This window comes from Mus caroli, unplaced genomic scaffold (assembly GCF_978045245.1).
Source record: "Mus caroli unplaced genomic scaffold, Mus_caroli_1 scaffold_18, whole genome shotgun sequence".
Classification (NCBI taxonomy): domain Eukaryota; kingdom Metazoa; phylum Chordata; class Mammalia; order Rodentia; family Muridae; genus Mus; species Mus caroli.
In genome coordinates, this window is record NW_028227273.1 from 77,005,689 (window position 1) to 77,020,093 (window position 14,405).

General features: G+C 39.5%; 1 protein-coding gene across 1 annotated transcript in view; it reads right to left on the reverse strand.

Moving 5' to 3' along the window:
* The window catches only part of Lix1 (limb and CNS expressed 1), a 63,406-nt gene that overhangs the window by 35,239 nt on the left and 13,762 nt on the right, over window positions 1–14,405 (reverse strand). The window contains exon 2 of the mRNA XM_021149806.2: window positions 1,857–2,020. Coding sequence (XP_021005465.1) covers window positions 1,857–2,020 — 164 coding nt within the window. The remainder of the gene's footprint in view (window positions 1–1,856; window positions 2,021–14,405) is intronic.

The following is a 14,405-nucleotide window of genomic DNA, read 5'->3' on the forward strand; positions in this document are numbered from 1 at the left end:
TTAACTGCCAAGGCTTGGAAGAAACTTGGCTCTGTGTGCTTTTCCATATGTTAGAAATGAAGCACCACTGTTAGTCCCTGAATGAGGGATGGCTTATTGCATTAAAAGAGTACTTATAAGGAGGGCTGGTAATTTTAGAAGTTCCCTTGCTTGTGCTTGCAGTGACCCTTAAATATAACTCCATAATTACCATAACTTTTTTTTACATTGATTTCCTAAGGGTATAGAACATATCCTCAGCCTGCTTGATATTTCCTATTGACTCACTGGGTAACCAGATGTTGATTGTAATGTGGGCAAATGCTTGCATAGAAGTGTTTGGAAATATGTCTACAGTTATGCACAAAGAGAAAAAAGTGTAACTAAATGTACAAGTATTGTTATAACTGTTGGCATTCCTTCTAGGCTCCACCTAACAGTTACCTGGCAATGGCTAGGTAGGTCTAGCTTGCTATAAAAGGGGCTGTTTGGCTTCTCCTCACTCTCTTTGCTTTCTCTCTCTGTCTCTCTGTCTCTCTGTCTCTCTGTCTCTCTCTCTCTCTCTCTCTCTCTCTCTCTCTCTCTCTGACTCTCTTCTCTCTCTGATCCCTTTCTCTTTCTCTCTATCCCTCCACGCTCTCTCCACATGTTCCTGGCTGGTCTTCCTCCGCCTCTTCCTCCTCTTTCTGCTCCTCTTCCTCTTCCTCCTTTTCCTCTTCCTCTTCTTCTTCCTCCTCTTTTTCCTACTCCTTCCTTTCTCCTTTTCCTCTTCCTCTTCTTCTTCCTCCTCTTTTTTCTCCTCCTTGTCCTTTTCCTCCTCCTCTTCTTCTCTGTCTCTCTGTCTCTCCATCTCTCTGTCTCTCTGTTTCTCCATCTCTCTGTCTCTCCATCTCTCTGTCTCTCTTCCCTTGTCAAGTCCCCTTCCCATGCCCTTAATAAACTCTATTCTAAACTATACAGTCCTATAGATGGTACCTCAGGGGGAAGGGATGTCTCAGCAGGGGCCCATGAGGCACCCCTCCCACCCCACCATACCGAGGTCTACAAAAATATATACTTGGCTTTTTATAAAACAAACAATAACGATATTTGGATACCCTACAATCTAGCAGATATGTCATGCTAACACATTACAAATGCATGTTCTATGAGCTCTGGCTAATCCTGTGGCTATTTCCCATCTCAAAGCTTAGAAATATGGAAAGTTAAATAAGTTTTCCAAAGAATTACAAACAAACAGAGGCAGAACCTGACATAAGCATAGGTACTTGAGCCCAGCTTTCAACTGGGATCATGCATTGGTGTAAGGTAGACTTTAGATATTTTTATTTTAATATTTAGCTAGTTTTGAGACAGGGTTTTATTATGTAGTCCTAGCTTGCCTAGAATTCTCTATGTATATCAGGCTGGCCTTTAACTCATAGAGATCCGCCTGTCTCTGCCTCATGAGTGCTGGATTAAAGGTATATGCCACAAGAATGACTAAATTGATTAGTACTTAATTACAACAAAGTTATGATAGTGTGCGTTTTCAGCTGTTAGAAAAGCCCCCATGGAAGACATCATCACTGTTTCCTAGCCCTATATATTTTCCCCCCAGAATCTTATTGAAGGAAAATGCAACAGCTACCTTGGAAACGAAATGCTATGCTATAAAATTTGTTTTCTGTAGGGAAGTATCAGGGCACATCACAATGTAAACTACTTCCTTCTTCCTTTTTAAAATTAGAGCATGTGGCGGGTTTTTCCAGTATATGTAGATAGATATGAGTCAGCTTTATCCACTATATCCAGAAGCCCCTCATAGCTATTTTGTGAGGGGGTAACTCTGCTCTAGTCCAGTGACCTTTCACTGATGGAGGGCTGCCTGCTCTTACCTGAAAGTTGCCAAAGCAGCTCCCTCCAGGGAGAGTCACATAGCTCACAAACGGAGGCCCAGAGGAAGGCATTGACTCATAGACCACCAGCCCCTCACTGGAGAATGTGGCTTTCTGCTGCTGCTTGCTTTCCCAAAATTCCTGTAACATTGACACCACATTCACTGCAAAAGACAAGAAAGAGCATCAGTTATAAAGAGTGGGCATACACCAGGTGTTTAAGATTGGATTCTGCAACTGTGCCAGTGGCCATTTTAAACAGAATATGCTCAGCATGGGGGCCGCTCTTAACTGTGAAGACACTTTAGTTAAGCATGTGAAAAAGATATTAAAATATAATGACTTGATGGGCAGTGGCATGCCTTTAATCCCAGCACTTGGGAGGCAAAGGCAGGCAGATTTCTGAGTTTGAGGCCAGCCTGGTCTACAGAGTGAGTTCCAGGACAGCCAGGGCTACACAGAGAAACCCTTTCTCGAAAAACCAAAATATACACACACACACACACACACACACACACACACACACATATATATATATGACTTTAACACACATGTATGTTTCCTTTTTAAATGATATTTTTACCTACTATATATATAAGGTAGAGAATGTGGGTGTATGTATTGGATGAACATGTGTGACACCTATAAGAAGGTCAGATGACAGCTTTGGGGAGTTGGCTCTCTCCTTCTATTATATGGTTCCCAGAAATCAAATTCAGGTTGTCAGGTTTGGTGGCTGAGCCATCTGATTGGCCTGTGTGTATGTTTCTTAATGAGTAAGACTTAAGTGGTTTTAGTACCCCAATTCTAACAAGGTTGCAGTATATCAAATTTATTTTATAAGTTATATTAATATCAAAACTTAAAAATCTGGCCATTCATCTCTGAAAATCTGTCTTGGTAGATTTTTTCCAGACCTGTGATTATCTATAGCCCATATCCAATTTCTCAGACTCAACCCTGAAAAGAGAAGGCACACTGTGAAGTCAAATGTAAGCAATGTAATATTAATCTGGACTTACTATTTATATGACTTGAGAGGAGAAATTTAGAACGGAGAAAACTCTTTTATGTTCCCTCTACCCCAATCTAAAGGAAAATCAAAGGCAATTGTCAAATAAGCAAGAGGCTGGATTGGCCATGAGTAAACTAATAACTCAGAGTCTTTGTAAAGACAAGGTCTGTTAGACGACTTTGGAAAACACGGGAATGGGTAGGGCCATGTGTTTTAGATTAAATGACCTGTGATAGCCTGCAGAGGTTCCAGATCAAATTAGGCTGGTTTGTTTATCCTGTACTGCAAATTGAATTGGGAAAATTAACAAGGATAATGGAATTGTGGAGTCAAACGTGACCTTATGAGTCATGTAGGCTAAGCTTTGCCTGATGCAGGAATCCCTTGCCAGCACTGCTTCCAGGACAGCTGTCAGTCTGGCCTCTACACAGACAGTTTCAATTGCTGACATTTCTGTGGAAAGGTGAGCTAAAGTCTACTTTCCTTTAAGGTTTTTGGAAGGGGTCTACCTGCATTTCTAGTGAGCTCAGGGCATATTTGAAGGAAGCACTGGATGTTTGTAGATTTTGCTCATGGGGTAATTTGTTCACTTTTTTGTGTGACTAGGACAAAGGTTCCCTTGAAGTATCATATAGTCTTTATGGTTGGTACTGGGGATTTAGCTAAAGCTTATGCATTTAGAGGCAACATTTTTGTTGAAAATTCTCTCTCTCTCTTTTTTTTTTTTTTCATGTGTGAATAGGAGGTAGGTGGTTTGAGAAGAAAGTGATCACAGAGCAGTGTGCCAAGGAGATGGAAGAGACTGGAGGCCCCAGGGAGTTTAGAGGTTAGGTGGTGGTGGTGGTGGGGGACATCCACGTGGAGACAGGGGAGTGGGGAGGAGGTATGGGATGTGGAACAGTAGGAGGGTGGATGGAGGTGGAAAAATATGGAGTGTAAAATTAATTAATTAATTAATTAATTAATTAATTAAAAAGGAAGAAAGAAATTCCGATTAGGCTGAGCACTGGGGGCCACTCTTGTGTAACCGAGGCTCCTTTCTTTATGGTGAACTTATCTGAAACAGTTCATCTGCTTTCCCTTTAAGCTCCGTTGAGCTGCTCTCTCTTATTTGCATTTGTAAGCGTACCAATGCAAGGCATGTGGATTAGCTCAGTGGACGAGTGCTTGCTTAGCAAAGTGAGGGCCTGGGTTTCTCTCCAGCACAACAATGGTGTTTTAGATGTTTCAAAACGCTGAATACTGACTTCTTCCTGAAGCCAAAAACCGCTCAGTGTTTGATCTAACAGCAAAAGCACTGCACATCCACGGGTCTAAGCTGTTTCTGAGACCACAAGGCTCTTACACCTTCTCCTTAGGTCAGGAAAATTCGCAAGGTTGCTAAGGAATTGAATACCTTTGTGTCTTAAAAAACTAGTTTGGTATTTAAGTGTCTTGGGAAATATTGAGAAAAGGTAGGCTTAACAGAGGAAAGGTGGATTGGTATGTAGGGAAGGGATTAAGTTAAAAATTGATGAAATCAGAACTTTTAATTTATTTACAGATTTAAAATAGTGTTTTATACTAGTTAATAAAACCCAAAGTATAAATTAGATATTTTTATATGGTAAAGCTGTTTCTGACCTATGTCTTTTTTCCTTTCCAGTTCTGAGAAGACAGAGGTTTATGAAGAATACAGTTTATGTCTCTACATGATATTGACCCTCTGAATTCATCAGAAGATATTCTGAAGCCTGAAACATAAGATGGAAACCAGTGGCCGTTTGTTCTACTAGTCAACAAAGACTAGTATCTTTCCGTTCTAAGTTCATCATTGAATGAGATTGTTCTTCTGATTAGAGTAGAAAACTGAAGGTTCATAATTATCTAGGTAAGATACACACAAGAATTTTGGCCCACATAAACAAATGATTTGAGCTAAAGAGTTTGAAAGTATAAATTTAGATTTCTGCATGAATAAAAAAAAAGAAAAAACAGCTTTTGACTTTTTCATTATGTAACCACAAAAGATTCCTTTGATGGTACTACAGATGTCATCACCCTTAAAAGTACAGCACATGTGCATGCACACAGACAATGCATATTTCTACCTGTATCTCCTCTTGTGACTGAAAACTAAGATGTATGGAGTGAGGAAGAAAGAAGGCAAGCTATGCTGTCTGCATCTCTAAAGATCAGTTATATCCAAGGGTGTTCTATTTATAAAACACATGCTCCGTTTTTTTGTTTATGGAGCATCAGTAAGGTTTGTAGACTATTTCAGAGAAACTGTGAGGATGATGATTCATTGCATAGCTTATTCTCCAGATGCCTCAGCCCCAAATCTTGTCTTCTCTGTGTTACAAAATAAACTTGAGCTACCAAGTGTAGTATACTCCTCATCTCCAGTAATTCATGCTCTTTCTTTTGGGTATTGTTATTAGTCATTCTCTTGACGTATTTTTTAAATGCTCACTCTCTGCTTGGTGTTTGAGACAATGAATGAATAAGATAATTAATCAAATAAATGTGTCACCTTTCCTTGGAACTATTTGTGGTTACCGGTTATTGAAATGTTCATGTTATAGTCAAGCTGCTACTAAGAATATCTGTGTTAACCCTCTCTGCTTCCTTAATGCTCTTTATAAGCCATAGCCCGGCATCCTTCTGCACTATTCCAGTGAAATTCTTCAACAAGTATCACCAATTCATGATTTTTCAGGCCTTATTTATTTGACTTCTTAGCTAACAGTACATATTTCTATCTGTATCTCCTATTATAGCTGATGGTGTACGGTACACACAGTGTGAATTATGCATGTTATATGTTCAGAGCCAAGATTACAGTGAAGTCATGCGATATAACATAAATAAGTGGTGCCCTAAATACCCTGAATATGGCATGCATTCGATTTTGAATTAACATTTGGTCATTGTATATTCAGAAACACTTGGCTGTTGCCAATGGTTTTTGTCACCTCCGCATTCAGTTGACTACACATGGGGTCACCATAGCAGTTTGAGAAGCTGCTGTCTATGACACATTGTTTGGAGCTATGCATTACTTTTCTCAAAGTTTAGTAAGGTTCCTTTTCTAGTCTCTATTTTCTCTCAACGGACACTAAAGCAAAACAATTTTTATCGATAACCAAGACAAGGGGTGTGATAGTGACCCGGGACTGGATACCTGGAGAAAACACACAGGGACAGTTTGGCTGATGCTGGAGTCAGAACAAGAAGATAAGCACCAGTCTGGCGTGGTGGCGCATGCCTTTAATCCCAGCACTTGGGAGGCAGAGGCAGGCCTGGTCTACAAAGTGAGTTCCAGGACAGCCAGGGCTATACAGAGAAACCCTGTCTTGAAAAAACAAAACAAAACCAAAAAGAAGAAGAAGAAGAAGAAGAAGAAGAAGAAGAAGAAGAAGAAGAAGAAGAAGAAGAAGAAGAAGAAGAAGATAAGCATCTTTGCTTTTGTCAAGGTAACTGATGCTAAGTGAGATAGCTGCCATAGAGAAGTATGATGTCCAATGGCTGAAGCGGCATTGTGAGAGGAAGTAGAGAGAACTATCATGTCATCCTAGAAACTATGTGAAACCCAATTCTGTTTCATAACTTCTATCATCTTAGAGTATCTGAGAATAAAGAAAGCAATTTACCACTAATTAACATTGTCTGTCAACCTGTTTAATCCATCCCCCTGCCTTGAATTGCTTCCTTTGATGCAGTGATAAGTCGATTCAGCAGTTTGAATGTTTTGTATATCAATAAGACAATATGCAACACAGTTTATAGACATTCCCATGGCTATTATCAGCCCTTTTTAATATATTCTAAATTTGACCATAACTGTGTTTTGGAGTAGCAATTAGATTGCCCCAAATCTCTTCCACATGGCAGGTTTTCATTTTCTCCTTCCTTGGGTGTCCATTTTTATTATAAAGTCCAGTGTTGAGGCTTTAACAACTAGCCAAAAACAAAGTCAATGAACACAACAACAACAAAATACATGAAACACCTTAGTTATCTAAACTTTAACTCTCACCAGCAGAAATCTTCCGCTGGCTTCAGCAAGAATATTCTCTTTTTGTTTTTGAACTCATGAGACTTATTTTTTTAGCCAGGGCTTAATTCAAGCTCTCCGTCCTACCTTGGATGCTTCTGCTCACTACACGTTAGAAGAAATACCACCTCCTCTATCATGCCTGATTCATTGAGTGTAGCCCACTTGCCTCTCATTTTCTGAGCTCTCGTTCCATTAGTGGTCCTGTGTCTTAGCATTAATCTCCTATACACAATGCTCATAAAATGGATATGGTGCTCCTGGCTAAATGTATCAAGTCAGACTTGGCTAGACTTTCTTCTGGCTAGAAGTATGGAATGTCTTGTGGTAACAATTCATCTAATAAACTAGAATTTTCTGTGATTTAATTCACAGCAGATTATGGGATCCAGGAAAGGATAAACTCTGGTTCATTTTACCCTGTTCTGATTGGGTAGCTACCAATAGGATAGAGCTGTCTTCTTAGAAACCATCATCACATTCATTTGGAATCTAAGTAACACTTTGCATAGTCTGAACATTTGTGCAACTCACTGAATGTATAGGAAGTAAGAGAATTTTCCTGATTCTGGGAGAGTTCAAGAATAGGAATAGAAATAGAAGGAATGGGAAAGTTCTATAAAAGGTTTTGTGTGTGAACGTTAGTGGTTCTAAAACATCATAGCTTTGACAGTTGTAACCTGCCCAGTTAGATGTGATAGAGAGAGTGAAGAAAGGGCAAGCCTAGTCAGATTAGCACATGACTGATAGTAGTGGCCTCACTTGGGCTGTATCTTTATTAACTATGGCTCCAGGAAATTGTGAATGGGGATGGTAGGTCCATTTGTCTTGAGTGCCAACATTAATTGATTTATGTTCCATGTCTGGAATGCTCTACTGAAAATATCTTCTATGATCAGTGGAACAGAACATCCCAATTAACAAGCAATTGTGCACTGTCATAGCTTATGTGTGACCCCTAACCTTGAAGTACAAGAAAATTCAAAACAGGCTTCTCAGCCCACAGAGATTTACAGTCTGTCTTGAGAAATAATATGTTCATTATATAATTAATAATAAAATATTAGAGTACCAAATTGTAGAATAGAGTGAGTGCTAATATTTAAAGCTTAAAACAATCAGGGTGCAGTAATTAATTAATTTTAAGGTAAAAAGAAGATGGATGTGAGCTGAGGCTTCTAAGAAATGTCTATGTAGGAGGAGACTAAACTGAGTTCTCCTTAGAGAAAGGAGATTGACAGGCACTGGGGAAAGAAGAGAAATTGTACTCTCAGAGCAGTAACAATGACATTAAATAAAAAAACAATGAAGAGAAGCAATAATTCATTCTTTGAAGAATTTCATAAGAAGTTGATTGGACAGCTGATTAGAGATATCTAGCAGTTTCTGAAGTCTTTACAAGTCTGAAATTATCATCAAGTGCTTGACCACAGGGAATACAGGTATTGAAGCCAGACACAGGGGTGGAACTGTGAACAGTAGACAAAGACCAGGTGAAATACAGGAAGATTTAACCTTACATTTGTAAAAATAAACAGTGAATCTTAAAACCAAGCAGTAGACAAAATAGTAGAAAAGGGGAGGGCACTCTTCTGCAGGCTTTTACGAAAGAACAAAGGACAGCCTTGAACACAATCTGATATTCTGCAAAAACATAGTTTAAGATGGGAGATATGTGATCTACATGGTGAGCAGATGCTAACGTCCTTGTATGTCCTAACCTAATCTCCAGGGCCATGAGTGGAGCCACCTTAAGAATGTGCTTAGATTGGGGGGGGGTGGGTATGGGGGACTTTTGGGATAGCATTGAAAATGTAAACGAGGAAAATACCTAATAAAAAAATAAATTAAAAAAAAAAAAAAGAATGTGCTTAAGAGACCAAGACAAGGTGGCACATGGCTTTAGTCTCAGCATTTCAGAGACAAAAACCAGGCAAATCTCTTGAATTTGAGGTCAGCCTGGTCTACAGAGTTAGTTTCAGGGCTACACAGAAAGACTCTGTCTTGAAAAACAAAACAAAACAACAACAAAAGAAAACCAAATCAAAACAAACTAACAAACAAAACGAGTGAGCTTCCAACAAAATCCTTCTGTCAGGAGAAGGCCCTGCACTTGCACTTTTATATACCCAAGATCCAAAGGCCTCTCTCTACTCATCACTGGATAAAAAGAAGACTACCACATAATTAGTTTGATCCCAGGAAACTGGCTGTGACTCGGATATAGACACATACATAGGTTTACGTGGCCAAGATGCACAGGCGAAGGATGTATTTGGAGACTATAGTGAGACATCTAGAAAGAGGAACAAGACCGGGTGTATGTGAATCCACACTAGGACAGAGACTGCATGGCCAGGATGACACAGTATCTAGGCCTCACCACCCCTGCACATAAGCCTGCACATTTTATAGTCTTGCTAATGCAAGTACTTCAGGAAGGTTTATCTAGCAAAAAGCCCTTTCTGGTCTAACCTGTTAGGACTTTAGAGCAAAAGATATAATTCTTTTCTCCACTCCAGGTAAACTGCAGAACTGTTTGGCAAACTATTTGACAAAAAAAAAAAAAAAAAAAAGGTAAAACATCCCATCTTCTAACTCCTCAGCCAAAGAGGAACATCAGCGTTTATCTTTTCAGTATTTTAAAACACCATTTGGCTCTGTGTTGGTTTTATTTCCCTTAGCATTATTTTTCGTATCTTCATCCCATAGGCTTTTGTTCTGTGTGATTTTAATTTTCATTGTTAACTCCTCTAGATTATAGCCATGCTGGACCTCCACTTCTGTGTGTATCTCTGTGAAGCTATTTCCAGCAAGGCTTAACTGAAGAAAAGACACCTGAGTGTAGCTGGCACCAACCACAGGCTGGAGGCCTGGACTGAAGAGAAGGAGACAGTGAGCTGAGCACCAGCATTTGTCTGTCTCTGTTTCCCAGCTGTAGATGCAATGTGACCAACTGCCTCACCTTCCAGCCATCATGCCTTCTCTTTGATACGGACTGTACCCTAACAAGGTGATCCTAAAGAAACTCTTCCTTTTCGTCAATTGCTTCTCTCAGGTACTTTCTCATGGAAATGAGAAAAGTAATGAATGCACTATCCTATCTGATTCTTTGAGGCCAGCCTAGGCTTCCAGAGACTTTACATTAAAATAATGATAATGATAATAATAATAATTAATAATAATAATATAATGAAATAGAGAAACAAACCAAGTAACCCAACAACTAACAAACAAAAAAAACAACTTGGGCAAAAAATTCTTCAGGTTGAATAAGATGAAATTGAGTGATGATTACATTCGGATAACAGTAAGGAAATAGAAGCGCCAGGCAGTGGTGGCACACACCTTTAATCCCAGTACTTGGGAGGCAGAGGCAGGTGGATTTCTGAGTTTGAGGCCAGCCTGGCCTACAGAGTGAGTCCCAGAACAGCCGGGGCAACAACCCTGTCTCGACAACCCCCCCCCCCAAAAAAAAGGAAATAGAAGCGATCATGACCATAATTTTTAAGAATTCTGGGAAATTAACAAGGGACCAATTCTAAGACTCTCTGGTATAAAAGAAGGAATTGATATAAAACTAAGGCATAGAAAAACTATTTAATAAAATTATGGTTAAAAAATTCTCAAAGTAAAGGTATAGATATCAAGGAAAAGAGATATATAGAACCCTTAATATGTCTAGAAGGAAAAACTTCTCCAGGTTACACTGAAGATGGAATGCCAAGAAAAAAAAAAAGAAAGAAGAAAATACCAACTCACCTTTAAATAGGAACTCTTCAGAATTATCTCAGAACCCTAGCAGAACCTCTAAAACCAAACAGAAAAGCATAAACTGATGTATTTAAGTCCCGAGACAAATAGCTGCTGACCACGACCACTTTATCCAGAAAAGCTATCACTTAAATCGGAGAGGTGGAAAAATAAAATATACCAATTCACAACCACTAAGCTATCATCTCAGAAGACTTTTAACAGAGCCTAAATGATGATGAAGAAGAAAGATGGTCACAATTGTAAGAGCATGAGAAAGAATGAATTTAATTAGAAGAATAAACGATCAAAGTAATTGTCAAATAGTCAAGCATTTTCAGTCCAATAAACAGGAAACATCTACTATGATAAAGAGGGAAAGGAAAGAACAAAGAATATTCAAGCCGGGCAGTGGTGGCGGCGCATGCCTATAATCCCAGCACTTGGGAGGCAGAGGCAGGCAGATTTCTGAGTTCGAGGCCAGCCTGGTCTACAGAGTGAGTTCCAGGACACCCAGGACTGCACAGAGAAACACCTGTCAAAAAAAAAAAAAAAAAGAATATTCAAATGATAAAGTTTACTCTCCAATTAAAAAGAAAGTTTGGCTTTGGATAAAGTAACAAGACTCAACCATCTGTTGTGTCTAAGAAACATATCCCATTGACAAAAACACATGGAAGGAAACAATGAAAGGGCAGAAAATAATTTTTCAAACAAATGAAAGCAAGATGGAGTATCTGAATAAAAAAAAACTGACAAAGCACAGTTTAAGACAAAATTAACGAGGAGAGTCACTACATATTTGTACTGGCTAATTTTATATCAACTTGACACAAGCTAGAGTTATTAGAGAGGATGGAGCCTTCATGATTTATGGCTGAGCATTGTCTTAATTAGTGATCAATAGAGGAGGGTCCAGCCCATTGTGTTTGGTGCAATTCCTAGGCTTGTGATCCTGGGTTGTGTTTAAAAAAAAAAAAAAGGCTGAGCGAGCCATGAGGAGCAAGCCAATAAACAGCATTCCTCTTGTTTGTTTGTTTGTTTGTTTTTTGAGACAGGTTTTCTCTGTGTAGCCTTGGCTGTCCTGGAAGTCACTCTGTAGACCAGGCTGGCCTCGAACTCAGAAATCTGCCTGCCTGCTGACCTTTGCATCAGCTCTTGCCTCCAGTTTCCTACCCTGTGTGAGTTTTTATCCTGACTTCCTTTGATGAACTGTGCTGTAGAAAGAAGTGTAAGCAGAATAAACCCTTCCCTTTCCAAGTTGCTTTGGTCATGGTGTTTCATCACAGCAACAGAAACCCTAACTAAGACAATACTAATAAAAGAAAAATCAGGGGCTGGTGAGATGGCTCAGCAGGTAAGAGCACTGACTGCTCTTCCAAAGGTCCTGAGTTCAAATCCCAGCAACCACATGGTGGCTCACAACCATCAGCAATGAGATCTGATGTCCTCTTCTGGTGTGTCTGAAGACAGCTACAGTGTACTTAAATATAACAATAAATAAATCTTGAGAAAGAAAGAAAGAAAGAAAGAAAGAAAGAAAGAAAGAAAGAAAGAAAGAAAGAAAGAAAGAAAGATCATTAAGAAAATATAATGATTGCCAATATACATTAACCAAATATCCTTGTACCCAATACTTGGGTATAAAAAGACAGTGAGTGATTTTAATATATTGCTATCATCAAGAGATAGACCATCCTTGTTGGTGGGATTGCAAGCTTGTACAACCACTCTGGAAATCAGTCTGGCGGTTCCTCAGAAAATTGGACATAGTACTACCGGAGGATCCAGCAATACCTCTCCTGGGCATATATCCAGAAGATGTCCCAATCGGTAAAAAGGACACATGCTCCACTATGTTCATAGGAGCCCTATTTATAATAGCCAGAAGCTGGAAAGAACCCAGATGTCCCTCAACAGAGGAATGGATACAGAAATTATGGTACATTTACACAATGGAGTACTACTCAGCTATTAAAAAGAATGAATTTATGAAATTCCTAGCCAAATGGATGGACCTGGAGGGCATCATCTTGAGTGAAGTAACACAATCACAAAAGAACTCACACAATATGTATTCACTGATAAGTGGATATTAGCCCAAAACTTAGGATACCCAAGATATAAGATACAATTTGCTAAACGCATGAAACTCAAGAAGAATGAAGACCAAAGTGTGGACACTGTGCACCTTCTTAGAATTGGGAACAAAACACCCATGGAAGGAGTTACAGAGACAAAGTTCGTAGCTGTGATGAAAGGATGGACCATTTAGAGACTGCTGTATCCAGGGATCCATCCCATAATCAGCTTCTAAACGCTGACACCATTGCATACACTAGCAAGATTTTGCTGAAAGGACCCAAATATAGCTGTCTCTTGTGAGACGATGCCAGGGCCTAGCAAACACAGGAGTGGATGTTCACAGTCAGCTATTGGATGTATCACAGGGCTCCCAATGGAGAAGCTAGAGAAAGTAACCAAGGAGCTAAAGGGATCTGCAACCCTATTGTTGGAACAACATGATGTACTAACCAGAACCCCGGAGCTCTTGTCTCTAGCTGCATATGTATCGAAAGATGGCCTAGTCGGCCATCAATGGAAAGAGAGGCCCATTGGACTTGCAAACTTTATATGCCCCAATATAGGGGAATGCCAGGGCCAAAAGAATGGGAATGGGTGGTTAGGGAAGTGGGGGGCGCTATGGGGGACTTTTGGGATAGCATTGGAAATGTAATTGAGGAAAATATGTAATAAAAATATCAAAAATTAAAAAAAAAAAAAAGAGAGATAGACCATCCAGAAAAAAGTTAATTTAAGACAACTTCAGAATTAAACTGTACCACAGATAAAAATGGACCCAGCAGACAACTGCAGAATATTCTACCCAATAGCTGTAAAGTATATGTGCTTAAAGCATATTGTTTAACTTTCTCCAAAATACATCACACTGTAGGTCATCTTAACAGAACAAAAAAATAGCCTGTTGAAATAACGTGTTGTGTATTATCAGATGAGAATTCGGTAAGACTAGAAATCAACAGCAAGGGAAAACACAAAATATACAAACACTCCTAAATCAACTAATATATTTTCTGAGAAATCAGTAGATAACTTAAAAAAAATTAGAGGGGGATCTGAAATTTCCTAGCATCAAATGAAAAGGTTAGTTTTGGCATTTAGTTTAGGCTCCATCCCACAGTTACCTGGCAACAGCTAGGTGTGCCTGAGTCACTATAAAGGGGCTGCTTGCCCCCTCCTTTCTCTCTTGCTCCTCTTGCTCTATTGCTCTTACCCTCTCTCTCCCCATTCCCCCACCCTCTCTCCAAGTGCTCATGGCCGACCTCTCTCTCTCTCTCTCTCTCTCTCTCTCTCTCTCTCTCTCTCTCCTCCTACTCCTCCTGCTCCTCCTACTCTTCCTCCCCTCCCTATGCCCTGAATAAACTCTATTCTATACTATACCATCAGGTGGCTGGTACCTCAGATGGGGAAGGGATGTCAGCATGGGCCCACACAGGCACCCCCTTACCCCATACCTGACTGCACATCCACCAAACATATTCCTTCTCACTTATCTTTTTATAAAACACAACAGGTAGAACCTGTAAGACAAAATGGAGGCAGTTTAAAGAGGGAAGTTTGTAGCTCTGAAAACATAGCTACAAACATAAAAAAAATAAACATAAAAAAAATTAAGCCTATTTCAATTAAATAATTCCATAATGTACTTCTAGGTGTTATA